This window comes from Panthera onca, chromosome F2 (genome assembly GCF_046562875.1).
Source record: "Panthera onca isolate mPanOnc1 chromosome F2, mPanOnc1 haplotype 2, whole genome shotgun sequence".
Lineage (NCBI taxonomy): Eukaryota > Metazoa > Chordata > Mammalia > Carnivora > Felidae > Panthera > Panthera onca.
In genome coordinates this window covers 26,395,029-26,412,023 of record NC_138356.1, presented here as the reverse complement: position 1 = coordinate 26,412,023, position 16,995 = coordinate 26,395,029, and the positions used below count along the sequence as shown (strand labels likewise).

Genomic DNA, 16,995 nt, shown 5'->3' with positions numbered 1-16,995 from the left:
CTAATATTATTACGTGGTGTGTATACGATTTAAAAATTACATATCTGTCGCTGCTTTTTGCGATTTACGTTTTACTTCAGATGTTTCAGCAGTTGGCCGTAAACATAACATTATGGCCCGGATCTCAAGAAGACAATTGTTTTATGAGGTTAATCCGAATATTCGGTGTTAAAGATGGTTTAGAATTTTGCCTAGATGAACAATGTAATGTGCAGGGGGCTTCACACACATCAAAGAAAAGAGTGCAATTCTAATTTCCCAATCTAACAGAAAATTCTTTCCAGCATCAATTTTCCCGATAATCTCCTCTGTGAGGCTGGATATTACAGCGACATTGGGTAGGCATGTCACATACATCTCACGACAAACACAAAACCTCATTTACCATCCATTCCAATCTCATCATAGCGCGGCATCATCTGACCTTTTTTCTGCTGTTTATTATGAGTATTTCTAATTTTAACTTTCAATTTTCACCATCTTCCAGTCAATTTGCAACTAAATTATTTCCAGGGTGAGGACACTATCACTGGACAACTGGGTGCAAATACATCTTGAAATGCAATGAAGCTAAACCATTGATTGCTATCAGACCCCGCGTAAATATAGAGTCTAGGCGTAATCTGATTGTATGCTGTGCATGAAGATTTATCTTGATTTTTTTTCAATCCACATACGGTTCGTATAAATGAACAAATTGCACCTTATTGCAAAATAACCCAGTTTTAATTTAAAAATAAGGTCAAGGATGTTATGGAAACAAAGTAAAAACGAACCAAAAAATATGTTCTTTTTCTAACCTGAATAGAGATGCGTGTTTTTTACCATATAAATTTTAGGAATTTCACATTCAGAAAGAAATTTAAAAGTAAGGTGACTCTGAAGAGACCAAAATTTAAAAAAATAGAAGTTAAATGACACAACGACAATAATTTTATTCCCTCGAGGTTTGTGGTAGGTATGGAATTAGCACTATGTTTCAACAAATTACACTGCTATTGATTTCTGGATTTACAAACATTAGATTTTCTTTGAATTAGTTCATTTGTCCTGTATATACATGTGCCTTGGAGAAATTTAGGTTCTTTGTAAATATTTGAAAAAAATGATTTATCATATTTGTATTTGAATGAACTTAAATTTGAGACTGACTGAAGGATTTCATTCCATTGATTAAACAATACCCAAGTACTTGATATCCAAAAGTTAGGTCAAAAACAGGAATGTTTATCTCAGAATTAATTCTGGCATCAAAAAATATGTTTTTCCTTCTCAAAACAGCCTTTTTGCTATTGTTTTAAAAGTGTGAAAAATAACATTAGGAAGACACTATGCTATACAGTATCTTGCAAATAAAACTTACTCCCTATGGTGTCAGATCAAGTTCTATAAAATGATTGCATTTAAATCAGCAAATGTCTACCAGTTGCTTTCTCCTGTGGAACTGAAAGAGTTTTCTTAAAGAGTTCCTTATTAATGAGTAAGAATACATTCCCTTAAAAAGAGTAATACTATGTCATATTCCCTTATCATTCTTTTGTGTACGTGGTAGAATTAGACATGACCAAATAATAAGTTGGTCCAATTCCCTATGCTATCAAAAACTGTCACACGCCAGTTAAAAGATAATCTCCATGACTCTGGTTGCTTGCGGGCCCTACGGAACATCAGCTATAGAATAAACCTCCCATAAACTTCTAAATCTATTAAATTTATAGCTATGGCCTTGTTTTCATAAGCTTATATATTCTAATGTTAGTACTATAAAGGATCAAAAATATTGCTTTCATGGTTTGAAACATTTTACTAAGTAAATTTTACAATTTACTACATTTGCTATAGGTTGGTGAAAATATTTGGTATAAATAATCCATGTTCTTATTTTTACCTTATTAATATTCATCAACAATATATTATACTGTTAATATTCATCAACAGTATATTCTACTGTTTTTTAATTTAGTAACATACCGTGTTGTAGCAAGGAAGCAAAGAGTTAAATTTTAGGGCCATTACTTCATAGCCATTGCTGTCACTGTTGGCTATAGTATTCCACCCAATATATGTGTCAGCTTCAATATTTTTTGGCTAATTAACTTAGTTAATTAAACCATGATCTTAATGTAAGTTAGGAGCTTCCTAAAGACCATCTTATTTTAAATTAAAAAGTTATAAATAAAGGCTGCCTCCCCCCATTTACAGCCAAGCACCCCAGAAATAGATGCCATTGATAAGAAGAAGAAGAGAAAACTGAGATGTAATAACATAACAAGAACAGACTCTTGAGGATAAGGGAGGTCATCAAGATTATTTGCAAAGATGATGGAAGTTACATTTTATGCACACATGCCTTTTCTACTCAAAGGGGTGCTATCTCAGGTATTATGGCCTCCGTGATAAATTGTAGGGCATCAACTCTGGGATCTTTTTCTGAATTGTCTTATCCTAGAAATATATTAAACAAGGGCCTGCCAATTTTGGAGGGTTTTGATTAAGTTTTGTGATTACTCATAGTTTATGTCCGCAACTTTATTTGAACTAAACGCTGTTTGTTACCCGAGACAAAATTTTGAAATGAGATCACAATTCATTTTTCTGTTATTAAGGACATCCCAATATTCTCAAAAAACAATGCCATTTTAATGCATTTTAAACTAAAAAATGAAATCTAATTACAAATAAGTACTGCCAAATAGATGAGCCAATGATTATCTGTCAGTTATGGGATTATTTAGCTTGCATGAGATGGCTAATATAAAAATGACATAATTCATTTTGATTCAGATGCTGCCTACTTAATAATTTTCAATCCCTAAAATACAGAAGGTTGTAAAGTGGTTTATACTCATAATAAGTGAGGAAAATCCAATAGCATATATGTACTCAAAAACAAATCTGGAAAAAAACCAATAAAACAAAAAACTGAGTAATTATCTATCAATCAATGTATTTGATAAAGTTTGACTGTTATAAAACTTGAATATAACAAAGGATGTTATTCAACTACAAATAATTCTAAATTATAATTACTGGTACAGTATTCTTTCTAATGAGGCCGGAATGAAAGGATAATTTTAATTGCAATAATGAAGGTTAATTTCCATCCTTCCTCATGTTTACTCCCTTATTAAAAAGTGGTCCCCTTAGCCATGGCAGAGACATATTACATTTTCAATGCAAATGTATTAATCTGGATAAACTCTATATTAATTCTTGTACTGCACAGAGCTATAATTTGGATTATAATTAATCTAAAGTGGCACTAGATTTAAATGACAATATAAATGAGGCATTATGAGGCTTTTCTATTATGAATGAATATTCAACAAATATAACTTGCATATTGCCAAGTCTCATCTTGAAAGCTCCAGTCCTAGAGATTAATGTCAGCAACACAGCACAACAGCTTACACAAACATGGTCTTCCTAACATGTGGTGATTCCTTCCTGTCTAAAAATTTCTGTGTTAAAGTGGGGCCACACTGTTTTCCCATCTAACATTTTAAGATAGTCATTAATGTATAAGTTTGCTGGTATTTTTTGACAATTATCACCGGCATAAAGAAACAAGCCAATAGAGACGTAAGTGGTTATTCAATCATTAGAAATATTATAAGGAAAAACCCATGTAATAACGTTTTCACTTAATCAGATTCAACTTAAAAAGTGGAAAACTTTGTTGAAAGTTCACGTTAGTTGTCAGTTACAAGAACCGTCTTGACGTCTAGGAGGTTTTGCGGCTAAATATTTGCATGGTAGTAATTGCTAATAGTTGGTGCTTAAATTCCACGTTCATCTCTACAGACACACCTGGGGAGGAATTTCTGCAGGAACAAAAAATAGTTTTAAACAACTAACATTATGCAACGTTCTGTATTCTCCCAGAAGCTGAAGCCCTGTCTAGATGGTACAATTAGGCGCTCAAGAAGACAATGACTCATCAGGCCATTAGGGAGTGATTGAGTCCATTATTTATACAGGGCAGTGAACTGCTGGTGGAGATACAGCCCCTGCATCTGTGGTATATTCCAAATAAGACTCCTCCCTTGATGGTGAGCTTGGATGTGTTTTCAAGAGATTCCCAGAATCCCTCCTTTGGAAGGCATGAGATATTTACAACCAAGCATAATGTCGTGTGCCAGTATTACATGAGCATTTAACAAACACTAATATGCTATCTGTGTATTTCACACATTCTTTTAAAGAATGGGAGGGATATGCTTTGCAATGTCTTTGGGGACGACTGTGAGAAGGACTCCAGTGAGCACGGACAGAGGCCTGCCGTCCCTGAAGTAGTCAAGCAGTTAGCCTTGATGAGGTCCATCCTTGGACTACCTTGCTATTTCCAATTATTTTCAAATGAGGTTTGGATGGCACTACCCTTGACCTTAACCGATCACGAGGTATTTCAAACCCCTTGTCAGTAACCTCAGGAGCCAGCTTACTAATATACAGCTATGGCACCTTTTTTACATTGCTTTAGGCTCAATACCAACCTCAGATCCTCTTTGTTTAAATCAAATTAGGATCATATGTTAGCCATTGCATCCTAGACGCAAATTTAAGTGGTGCTTTCCCACTGGACTCCTGAGAGAAATTCAGCATTGAACGACGTGGGGTAAGAAGCAGAGAGGCCCTTCAAATAATTTTTGAAGGGAATGCAAAACTTAGATATGCAAAGACCGAATGACAAATATGGGATAATTCAGATTTAAACAAACTTGCACGCAAAAATGATATCTTTTGCACAACCCAATGTCTTCATAGTGAAAACAAGCTTCTTTATATATGCAGCTGTCACTGGAATTCAAGGAAAAGATAGATGAGTACCTGAAACTAATAGGCTTGAACCCGTTTCAGCACTTCTTCTGCTTCAATGAGTCCAACATAATAAAACTAGGTATAGCGTGCAGCAAAAGTAGCCAATGTAATATTCATTGCGACCATAGATTTCCATCTCATACATACAAAGCATGGATGAAGTCATATATTTGCCAAATCAAACACAGAAAAAGCCTTAGGTATCCACACCAGATGCTGGCCTAGGGTTTGTTTGTGCACAAGTAAATGTCATGACACGAAGGTTTGTTTTCAAAGACAGTAGCTTTCATTACTGGGATTTGTCTATTCTAGAAGATCAAAATTACCCAGCACCTAATCCCTTTTCAATGATATTTCCTCTTTCTTAGGCTGAATCATCTGTAAACTTTTCCACTGGATTTTGTTTGAAATGCCTCAAATAGATGCCCTTAAAAAGAGCAAATTCCTGAGTGTAGGTTGTAAAAAAGCAAGGAAAAATAACATTTATTTTTAGGGTTACGTGGTTTGGGGGGGTGCATGTGACTGAATGAAAAAAATTCAAGTGATATCTAATCCTGTGCTTATGAAAAATTAATATGCCATCAGAGGAATCACAAGTATAGCTAAGATTAATGAAAGGCGCTTAAAAAATTACAAGCACACAAACTGATTTGATTAAAAAATAATCTTGCTGGTCGTCCTGTAATATTCTTCAACTTATCCACATCTATTCTGTCAGATGGTTATGATTAAAAATAGGTCAATGGGAGGCTACTGATAGAAATCACATGCAAAATGCACATGCAATGAATAGTAGTGGGAATGTTCAGACAGTTTAAAATGAATAAAAGCTTTTAATAAGCTTTGGTGGGGGGTGAAGGAAGGGCTGATTGCAGGGAATGGCGGGGGAGGGGGGGAGGGTCAGCGGGGTTGGGGTGGGGGGTGGGGGGAGAAAGGTGAGGGATGCTAGCATCTTACCAGAATCTTTATTAGAGTTTTTGCCTTCACTGTTGTCTCTCTCACACGTGTCTCTCTCGTCATCCTCTGCCACTGAGGCAGGCTTGCCGGCTCCTTCAGCCTCCTCACTCTGTTCTTCTGTCAAGAAAAACAGACCAGTCAGTAGGATTGAAAACCCCAGAAACGTGCACACTAAAATCAACGTGACCATGGAAAAGCAGTGCTCTTTGTGAATCGTCTGCAGACATTTACTCCGAAAAGAGAAGATAAATTTATTCCAAAGTCTCTGTTAGAACCTGCTGACTGCACCAATGCAAATTTTCATCTAAGGGAACTTCTTTCACACCCATTGAGGAAATGCGCCTGTGCTAAATTAGAATAAGAGAAAGCATTTTAAGTACGGTCCAAGCTAGAAAAGATTTAACAAGAGGTGCACAGCAATCGTGTCCTCTTAACAGTAGAAACTTGTAAACTACAAACTACATAGGCCTACTGTTTCTGTGGACTTGGACCGATGACAGGACAAATCCAATTCTTGGGAAAAATTCTTGGTGAAATAATGTGATCGTGATGGGTTAAATGTAGGACAGGTGCTACCCCTGTCTTCAGTCCCCAGGCCCCAGGGGAATTTTTTGGAATTTGTCAGAGTAGGATCTCAAAACTTCAGTTACATTGGGGTGTGTGTGTGTGTGTGTGTGTGTGTGTGTGCGCGCGCGCGCGTGTGTGTGTGCGTGTGTGTGTTTCTATAGGGGGAGCTATACAGAGTACAGGACATAAGAAGGTATACTTCTTCTATGACAACCACGTCACCCCACACCTCATTCACGGGTTCACACCAGCTAGATTACATGGAAATCCTCATAGTAACTCAACCCTATTTAATTATTCTGTAAATCTTAGCTATGCTGCTGCTGGTGGATTAATCTGTTTATGCAGTTAGCCTCTATGCTGGGTCTGTGTAGCACTAATCCGTGAAAGGCCCACTGTTCTCTTTCATCCTGCGATCATTTGTCTCTCACTGTGCTGATGTCACATTTTAATGAATTTTTAGCAATCTGAGTAATGCCAGATAACCAGACTCGCAACTCCCCACAGCATGGCATGCTGTTTTCATTGCAGCACAAAAAATAAAAATCATATTCCCCTGTTCAGGTAGGAATTACATAAATTAGGAGAAGAAGGTAAAATGGGATTTGAAGCACCAGGCTGCTCAATTTCATAAAATCTTTAATGACCATATAAATTAACCCTGGAAAGGCAAAAGGTCATCGACACACATTTGCATACACTCTTCTATTTGCTTTTGATAAGCAGAGCTTTTATGCAGAGAACATGATACAATTAACCCTTCAATAACCATACAAAACGCTGCTGCGGACATTTTAAGTGTCAAGCATTAACTGAAAATTACACACTGCATAAAATTTTCATTGCAAATGCTATAGTGATTGAAAGGGGAAATCGTGGCCCTCTCCATACCCCATGTTTTATTAATAACGTTCTGACAGCAGAATGAAATATCCACTGTCATATGTAGCAGCTGAGCACAAAAAAAAAAATGCTATTTAGTGCCTCACCGGCCGGCCCTGCTCTACAACTGTGCGAGCAGGAAACAACAGAAGGGGGCACTTCTGGGCTCAATGGGGAAACTCCAAAAAGCCGAGGGGAAAACAAGGGCATTTAATAAATTTGAAACAAGAATTTGTTTCAACTGTGAGTCCTCAAAGGCACCACACAAATCCATTTATTCCATAGTTGCACTCTGCCACTGCACAAAAGCAGAGCTGAGGTCCGTGGGGGAGGGGGTCAGTCATCTGAGGACTGTGGGGGAAGCTTCCCTTTCAGGCAAATACCTGTGAAATATTTCCTCTAAGAGGGGAGAATCAACACTTCTTAAGGCCCTAGCCTGCTTTCACCCCCCCATCAGCGATAATTACTGATCAAACACAGGCTCCCTCAGCCCAGCAGGGGCCAGCCTGGGTGGGGACCGTGGCCAGTTTGGTTTGGGGGGCTGGAAGGCTGAGGTCATGACTGGATGGGGCTGTTTCCCTGCCAAGTGCACACATGTGACATGACATCCAGTGTCAGGCCCTCCACCTACGACAGCCCATGGCAATTACTTTTCAACTCGTCCTGGGGAAGGGATGCAACACTTCTTTGAGTAGATTTACTGGACCTTTCCCCCAGGGCTGGAAAATGAAGTGTCAGAGTGCTACTGAGTGTCCTTATCTTGAGGGGACATAAAATTGTAAGGGCTATCGCAACTCACATTAATAAAACATAGCATGTCAGGAGAAGAAAACAAAACTTATGAAGGCACTAAAAGACAAAACTACAGTATAATCTGGGTCTCATCGGACGGTTTTCGCAGGGTCTTCTTCATTTTCCAGGATGTGTTTTAAGTGTGAGAGAAATTCCCAGACATGCTCTTCTATACATCACTGTGGTGTCTGACCTCAGCCTGACCCTGGCAACAGTTTGAGAAATCTGAATGTGAACAAAGACTCTGTGTCAGCAGCAGGGAAAGATTGTGGGGTAGACTCTCCCCATCAACTTAATCGCAAACAGCAGTTCTGAGGCCATAACTTGGCCTGACTCTTCCAGGCCACAACTCATAACCTCTAGAGGCGGATTTGCCCGCACTGCCTCTGCTTCTGTGACTTTTTTCCCCTCTCTCTTTTCTGGCTCTTCCTTTGAAGTAGGCAGGCAATTAGCTCTAATGCGCAAGCAATTCAGACCTGTTTTGTGGTTTGGAAGGCGCAAGCTGTTTATTACAGGTAGGCTCTTTGGAGCCATAGAACTTTGCAAATTTCTGATCACGCAAAAAATAATCAAAGGGTGACTTATATACACCATAAAGTTTCATACCAGCCAGAAAAAAAAGAGCCTCACTTTCATTCGTAAAGAGAGCTTTTGAAATAAATTTGACATTCATTCTATAAATAGACTTTAGAGTCAAGAATATTAATGAGGAGAAACAGCTTTCTCTAGGAAAACTATAGGCTGGATCTGGGGTTAAGGGAAGGAGTGTCTACTTTGTAATTTTCAAGTACCACATTTACCTCAACAGTAAAATGCCGTAAAATATAAGATGCTTTACAGGACACAAAATATGTATATTATATTAATGTATTCATATGTAATACTAATGTATTAAAGGAATGCCTTAAAACGAAGGAAAATTCCATAAAATTCCAATCCATAAAATTCCAAAATAAAGACACTAAGTTATACAAAATTCCAAAATGAAGATGTTAAAGCAGTTTTCATTTTCAATAGGTTTCTTCACTAACAGATTACAAATAACAATAATGAAAGTATTATAACATTTCATAACACTGTTGTATTTACAGAACATGTATTTTTAATTAGTGTTTTGCCTTACGGAGTATAAAAATACAGTATTTATTCATATGTTAAACTTTATGACATGAATGTACTTAAGTTTAAAATGCATTTGGGTCCTGTAGAACTTTCCAATTTTCTTTTCTTTTTTTTCTTTTCTTTTCTTTTCTTTTCTTTTCTTTCTTTTCTTTTGTTCTCTTCTCTTCTCTCCTCTCTTTTCCTTTCCTTTCCTTTCCTTTTTAAACTTATTTACTTTGAGAGAGAGAGAGAGAGAGAGAGAGAGCGAGCACACACTGATGTGTGCGTGAGTGGGGGAGGGGCAGAGAGGAAGAAACAGAATCCCAAGCAGGCTCTGTGCTGTCAGTGCAGAGCCCGACAAGGGGCTCCGTCTCACAAACCATAAGATCATGACCTCAGCCGAAATCAAGAGTTGGGTCCTCCAGGTGCTCCATTCCCAGTTTTCAAATAAGTGATAGTACATTTTTTGTTTTTAAATGTTTCAAAATACTAGGAAGAAGAGAAAATACTACTGTAGTCTTATATTTTTCAAGTGTGTTACAATAACTTCCCCTAGCATTTTTATCATACCTAACATAATGATCTTATAAGTTACTCTACACATACACATAAACTATATTTCAAAGAAAGAAAAGTTTTTGAATAACTAGCTTAGAATACTTCCATTTGAATAATAAAAAATGACTGGAAAATCACTATTAATTTATTCTATAAAATTATACAATTTCTAAGCAAATCTATTTCGGTAGTAGCCCTCTGATCTAAGCACCAGCCAATTGTGCTTGGTCCCCATTGTTTTTTTATACAATTAGGTTTGGGAACCCTCTGAGTTGTCTGAGGAAAACACTGCATACTTTTTAAGCCCAAGGAGGAATCATGTAAAGAGGAAGCAGAGGAGAGTAACTTAAACACTTTATATATTAGTTTTAATTTTAGCTATTGAGCATCTACTCTAGATACCTAGCTTATAAGAATTCTTTCCTGAACTCCCCCATTGTCTCTCTGCCCAGTCCTACTCCAACCAAATCTATCCTCAGTTTGATCTATTTAAACCCGACTTCCCCACTTAAAATCTTAGAGTATCTAAAATCTAAAAGCTCAGTCTTCCATACATGGTAAGAATATCTTCAAGATACCAGGTCCCTATCTACCACCCCACTCTCATCTTTCTTTCCTTCCTGCCCAGCACTTAATTTCGAAAACAGTCTTCTCAAACGTTAGGGCACCAGAATCACATGGAAGACTTGTTAAAACAAAGACTCGACATCTCTAAGTTCCCAGGTGATGCTGTACTACTGGTCCAATGGCCATATTTCGTGAACCCACTGTTCTAGAAACATGTAACCATTATTAATGCCCTCCTCCTCCCCTGTAAGATATGCCATTATATTTTCTTGTCTTATCTAGAACAATTTATTTCCACTGTATAACCGCCACTTTTCCTTCAAGCACAGCATGGGAAATATCAGTTTCATCATCCATAAAAATGAGGTTAATAACCCCTGCCTCATAGGTTTGTTCTAAGATAATGAATAAAAATCAGTCAGTGCAGAGCCTAACACAAAGTAAGTGCTAAAAATGCTACCCATGTTATTACTAGTGTTATTAATTACTTCTTTCTCCAAAAACTCTTCCCTGAATGTTGAACAAAGATTAATGGTTCTAGATACATTTTTGAATTTTTTAAAATTTATTTTTTGCTCTTATTTTCTTATGCATTGATGTAAAAAAACCTGACCCTAAGATGTGAAAATTATCTGTGTATAACCTAGTTCCCCTAATAGGTACATCTTTACTGAAAACAGTAATTATATTGTTTATTTTTGTGCCAGAAGCACCTAGAACAGTGCCTGGAATATAATTTTTTTTTAATGTTTACTTATTTTTGAGAGAGAGAGGCAGACTGTAAATGGGGGAAGGGCAGCGAGACAGGGAGACACAGAATCAGAAGCAGGCTCCAGGCTCTGAGCTATCAGCACAAAGCCCGACACGGGACTCGAACCCATGAACTGTGAGATCATGACCTGAGACGAAGTCAGACGCTTAACCGACTGAGCCACCCAGGCGTCCCAACAGTGCCTGGAATACAGAAGTCAGGCAGTACTTAGTAGTTGGAACACTAAATTGAATTTAGGAAGCAAAATTATGAGAAGAAAAGGACGAGTCCAGATTCTATTCCATTCTTCTATTTCCCTTCAATAAAACTTTAAGAAGGTACTTGTTTGATTTTGGCCTTGTTTGTTTGTTTGCATTTTCTCTTTCTCTACTAAATCACATTTATTATTCAACTCTCCAGTCAGGCTTCAAATCGACTGGTCTTCGCAGAGCCACCAAGGACTTCCATGCTGTGAAATGCGGTGACCACTTCTCCATCTGCATTATTACTTAACCTGGCTCAGCAGAAGTTACTATGCCCTTGCCCTTGAAAAAAAGCCCCCCTCTTGAATTTCATTGCATCAGACTGTTGTGACTTTGTTCTACCTCTCTGAAAGTTCCCTCTTATTCCCCTTTGCTGAGGCCTCCTCCACTTAAAATCTAAATATTGGAGGGGTGCCTGGATGGCTCAGTTGGTTAAGCATACAATTTTCGACTTTGGCTTGAGTCAGGATCTAATGGTTTGTGAGATCGAGCCCTGTGGTCGGGCTTTGTCCTGTCAGAATGGAGCCTGTTAGTGATTCTCTCTCTCTCTCTCTCTCTGCCCCTCCCCCTAACTCTTTCTCAGATAAATAAATGTAAAAAAAAAAATCTAAATATTGATGTGTCTCCAGCGCTGGCCTGAAGCCCTATTGTCTTCTCTATCTACAAAGAGAGTTTAATTTGAGGAAAAATAATAATCTTCCTAGATGATAGCATCCAGATCCCTTACTTTAAATGTATATCTCCATTTGGATGTCTAGAAGATATACCAACTTCATGTGCCTAATTTTAACTTTTGGCCCCCCCTCAACACAACTCACTCTGTTTCACCCCAATCTCTCCATCTTAGTTAATGGTGCCACCACCGTCGACCGAAGCAAGAGTCTTCCTTGACTCTTCTCTTTCTCTCATCGGCATACAATCTATTAGCAAGTTCTGTTATCTCAAATTCCAAAACACTTAGTACACACTAGATCTGTCTATTTCTCTAGATTTCCATTGTCAGTACCCTCATCTCTTACCTGGATTTTGAAATGGTTTAATAATGAGATAAGACTTGCTCCTGCTTTCCTATAACTTATGCTGCACATCTTAATAAAAGCAAGCTATTCTCCTACTTGAACCCTGCCACACTTCCTATTTCACTTAGAATAATGCACCAACTTCTTACTATGGCTGAAGTGACCAGGCTTTTGGCTACCTTTATGAATGCACCTTATGCCACTCCCCTACTCATTCATTAACCTCTCCACATTAGCTGTCTTTCTCTTCCTGGAACATGACCAACTTCTTCCCACCTCTACCTAAAAGGCATTTCCCCAGACTCTGGCTCCTTCTCATTATTTAGGACTCAGTTCACCTGTCATTTCCTCAGAGAACTTCTCTGACCACTACTTTTTTTTTTTTTTTTAAGTTTATTCAGTTTGAGAGAGAGAGAAAGGGTGCACCAGGGCAGGGGCAGAGAGAGAGGAAGGAGAGAGAATACCAAGCAGGCTCCATGCTGTCAGTGCAGAGCGCAAGGTAGGGCTCAGTCCCACTAACCTTGAGATCATGACCTGAGCCAAAATCAAGAGTCAGAAGCATTAACCGACTGAGCCACACAGGTGCCCCTCTGACCACTGCTTCTAAAGGGGTGCATCATCTATCATAAAGGTGTGATTCTGAGACTTTAGTGGGAATCACATCCCCTGGACGGCTTGTTACCTACAGATTGCCAGGCCGCATCCTCAGTGTTTCTGATTCAGTAAATCTAGGATGGGGGACCAAGAACTTGAATTCTTACAATTCCCAGTTTGTGCTGATGCTTTGAGTTTGTTTGAGCACGCTTTGAGAACCTCTGCTGTAGCACATTACCTCTTTCACTTCATTACATTTACTGAAATCTGAAAATAACTTATTTATTTGTATAGAAATATCGTCTAAAAACTGAGAGAATTCATCTGTCTTATTCATGACCGATGCCCAACAGTCGCTGGCACTAATATTCTGAGTAAAATTGATGATTCCTAGTTTTCTTCTTTGCGATAACTATGTCTATGGCAGGATGGCATCAGTTAAGATGGGGGAGAAGAAACAGTTTCGCCAAAAAGAGAAATTCCACTTGGAATTTGTTGTATCAGACTTTCCTGTAGAACATCTCCATGGAAGTATCCAGAAATCCCGAGAGTATCTCAGTATAAAGCTTCTCAGAGACCGAGGTGAAGGTGTAGATTTCGGTGCCCTTGTTTACAAAGCAACAAATAAATTTATTGACAGAGAATGTCTTCCTTTTAGTTTGATATTTTTGTCATAGTCTTGATTTTTGGCCTATTGCTTCCAAACTGATTATTAATGAAATCCTTTGAGTGGCTTGAGGTGAGGGAGGCAAACTGTTGTATGCTATTTTATTTTAAATATGCACTCTACTTTTCTAGGGGAAAATAACACAAAAAATGAGAAAGCATTCATGAGAATGAATAGGTGAAGGTAAACTTAATGTTAAAGAATTTTAAAAAAATTAATGGTTATTTATTTTCGAGAGAGAGAGAGACAGAGCATGAGCAGGGGAGATGCAGAGAGAGAGGGAGACACAGAATCCAAAAGAGGCTCCAGGCTCTGAGCTGTCAGCACAGAGCCCGACGCGGGGCTCGAACTCACGGACCATGAGATCATGACCTGAGCCAAAGTCGGACGTTTAACCAAGTGAACCACCCAGGCATCCCTAACTTTAAAGAATTTTTAAAGAGAGAAGTCCTGACTTTCTATTGAAGGAACGTTTTCACCTGCAAAAAAGTATTTCAGTTCCCTATTATGAATGCAAAGGACTTTTTATAACCATTTTGGCACATGATTATTTTATAATCATATATGGCACATTATTATTCCAATTGTATAAATCTGATAATTGTGATCGTACTTATATAGCAGGAATCAATGAGGTGCGTCATGGCACCATGGGTGGATTTCCTCTTAAAGTATCTGAATATAATGCAGCTAAGAAAGCATAGCTGCCATTTTTTTTTTAACACACACACACACACACACACACACACATACACTCAATGCAATGGACTAATAAATGTGCTGATATGACTATACAAAGTCCAGTCAACTCGTTAATTACCAAAAACAACTCCACTAACTAATTTGGGGAAAAATAGTATTTGGTTTCTTGACTTATAGTTTGTATAAAACTGACCACTTAGGTGAAATTTGATAGTGTATGAATGTAGATGTGAGAAATTATCCTGCAGAAGTTACTTGTTCTTTAAAATGTTACTTTGTATATGTGTCCAAATATCCGGCATATTTAATTTTGCTTTTTAACTTACTTGTGTAAGAGATCTGATCAGATCTAATTAGAGCACTTCCAGAGACACATTTCATACATAAATTACGAGAGTCACAAGTGGAACGCAGTTAGGACCACGAGATTTCGAGAAGGAGTAGACCAGTTACCTGAGGTTGCTCTCAACTGCTGCTCCGGAAGATCATCCTCACAGGTCCTGGCTCCCAAAGAGGCAGTTTCTGCAGACGACATTAGAATGAAAAGTAATGAGCATCCCACGTCCAACTCTGCAGTCACAGCCAGTATCCCAAGAACCCCAAATGTGGCTTGCAAAGAAATTAGCACCAGGTGGGGCTCAGGTGAGACTCCAGGACACCTTACATCCCAGTGAACAGTGGTTAGCAAAATGAGTCCAGAGAGCAGTAAGCTTCGATCAAATTCTCGAGCCCCAGCACACAACGAATGCAATACAGACAAAATACGGGAGCGGGGAGGTTCATCCTGATTTTTACTTCTTGGATATTTGGCCAGACCTCCATTGTGGGATCATGTGTTATAATAACAATGGCACATTGCATACATTACGAGCATACTGTAACTTCTCTGTCAAGACAGTGAAAAAGAAAAAAAACAAAACCAAAAAACCCCCCAAAACTTCAATATATGATAGCTGATGTGAGAGGCCAAAGCAAAAACGCAATCACCTGAGGAAACCTGAAGACTATGCTCAAGTCATCAACAAATCCACATCTTCATTCCGATCTTTTATTTGAGCTCCAGAGCAGAAGTACCAACAAGGCCCTGGTTTGCCAACCTCAACCCCAAGCACAAATCAGTATTTTCACCTATCTCTGTTCTTCCTTTGTGCTCCCTGTTGTGCAGAAATCCATACAAAATGACTGGACCACAGAAATCACCCTCAACCTCTCATTCTATCTCTACACTGAGTCCTCCCATGTTGTTGATGCTACGGGAGTGTCTCTTGTCATGTGCGTTTCTCTATTCCTCTGTCATCTTCTCTTTCCTGACAAGTTCAGTAGCCTGCACAACAGTCTTCCTGCCTTGAATTCCTTGTCTCGTCAGTCTAACCTCTTACAATACTGCGAGAACTCTTTTTCCAGAATACAGAATTGCCTAAATTCCAGTCCTGGCTCCATGAATTTCTAGGTAAGGGTATCAATTAGGCATATAACTCAACCTTTCTCTGCCTCAATTCTTTTGTGATATGCAGCTATAATTGTATAAACAGTCAACAATTATAAGAAAAAATAATATACATAAAGACATCACATGATATGGTCTTCAAAGTGAGAAAAGGCTGGATTATATTAAGAGGTTGAAAGGTCACCACACAATTCTTGCACTGCCAAAGAGACTCATGTTTAATACTTCTGGGCCCTAGCATCTCTGGTTGATTCTGAAGCCTTTAATTAAACAAATAATTACCCTTGGAAATAGAAGTGCACACCAAGGCATTATTATTGCATTTACTGATTGTTTTCCCTGTTATGTACACCACCTCTAGCCTCTGGTGGTCACCTATTTAAAGAGAATGATAATAAACCCTCAGTGCCTTTGCCCCAATAACACCAAAACACATTATGGGTTGTTTTTTTGTTTGTTTTTGCTTTTTTGTTTTTCTTTTTTTGTAGCCATATCTTAAATTAGTCTTGAAGGGAAGAATTTATCCTAGTTCTTGCTTAGAAATCCAGATAACTTCCAAACAGATCACAGTATTGATATCCACCCAATATGTCGTTCAAGAAACCCACCTTCTTCCTCTTGGCAACCTCTTGGATCTTTATGCTTTGACCAATGCTGTTCCTTTTATTTTGTGAATGTCTTTTGGTTCTTCTCCTATGAACCTTATTTTTCCCTCAAAACCTAAAGCAAGTGCTACCTCCTCTGTGCTCCCATAACAATTAGCTTATAAATACGTTTCAGCACTTATGATGTATTATGATAATTTTTTAGATGATTCATGCATATTTCCCCAATAAATTGTGAGTTCCTCAAGAACTTTCATCTTCGTAGGTTCTCAACTAAGGACAAAGCGAGGCATGTCAAAGTCTGTTCACAATACAAATCTACACCCTATATGTGGAAGCAGATGAACCTCAAGATGAGAATTTCATAAAAGCTTCCCAGAGCTTCAAGACTCTAAATTCACAGCCCTTTCGATTATACCAAACACCGATACTAATTCCTGTTGCATAGACAGATCTTCCTCCACTTATGATGGGGTTAAGTTCCCATGAATGCATTATAAGTTAAAAATACCTCAAGTCAGAAATGCTGTTGATACAGGTAACCTACTGAACATCATAGTTTAGCCTAACCTATCCTGAAAGTGCTCGGAACACTTACCGTAGCCAGCAGTTGGGCAAAATCATCTAACACAAAGCCTCTTTTTATAATGAAGTGTTGAATATCTCCTGTAATTTATTGAATATTGTACTGATGGTGAAATA

At 38.2% G+C, this 16,995-nt stretch overlaps 1 protein-coding gene across 3 annotated transcripts in view; it reads right to left on the bottom strand.

Annotated features, from left to right (window-relative positions):
* The window catches only part of ZFHX4 (zinc finger homeobox 4), a 183,383-nt gene that overhangs the window by 19,552 nt on the left and 146,836 nt on the right, over nucleotides 1-16,995 (bottom strand). For all 3 annotated transcript variants that reach the window (XM_078441794.2, XM_078441797.2, XM_078441796.2), the window contains exons 5-6: nucleotides 14,695-14,763; nucleotides 5,779-5,895 (exon numbers count right to left, since the gene is read on the bottom strand). In XM_078441794.2, coding sequence (XP_078297920.2) covers nucleotides 5,779-5,895; nucleotides 14,695-14,763 — 186 coding nt within the window. The remainder of the gene's footprint in view (nucleotides 1-5,778; nucleotides 5,896-14,694; nucleotides 14,764-16,995) is intronic.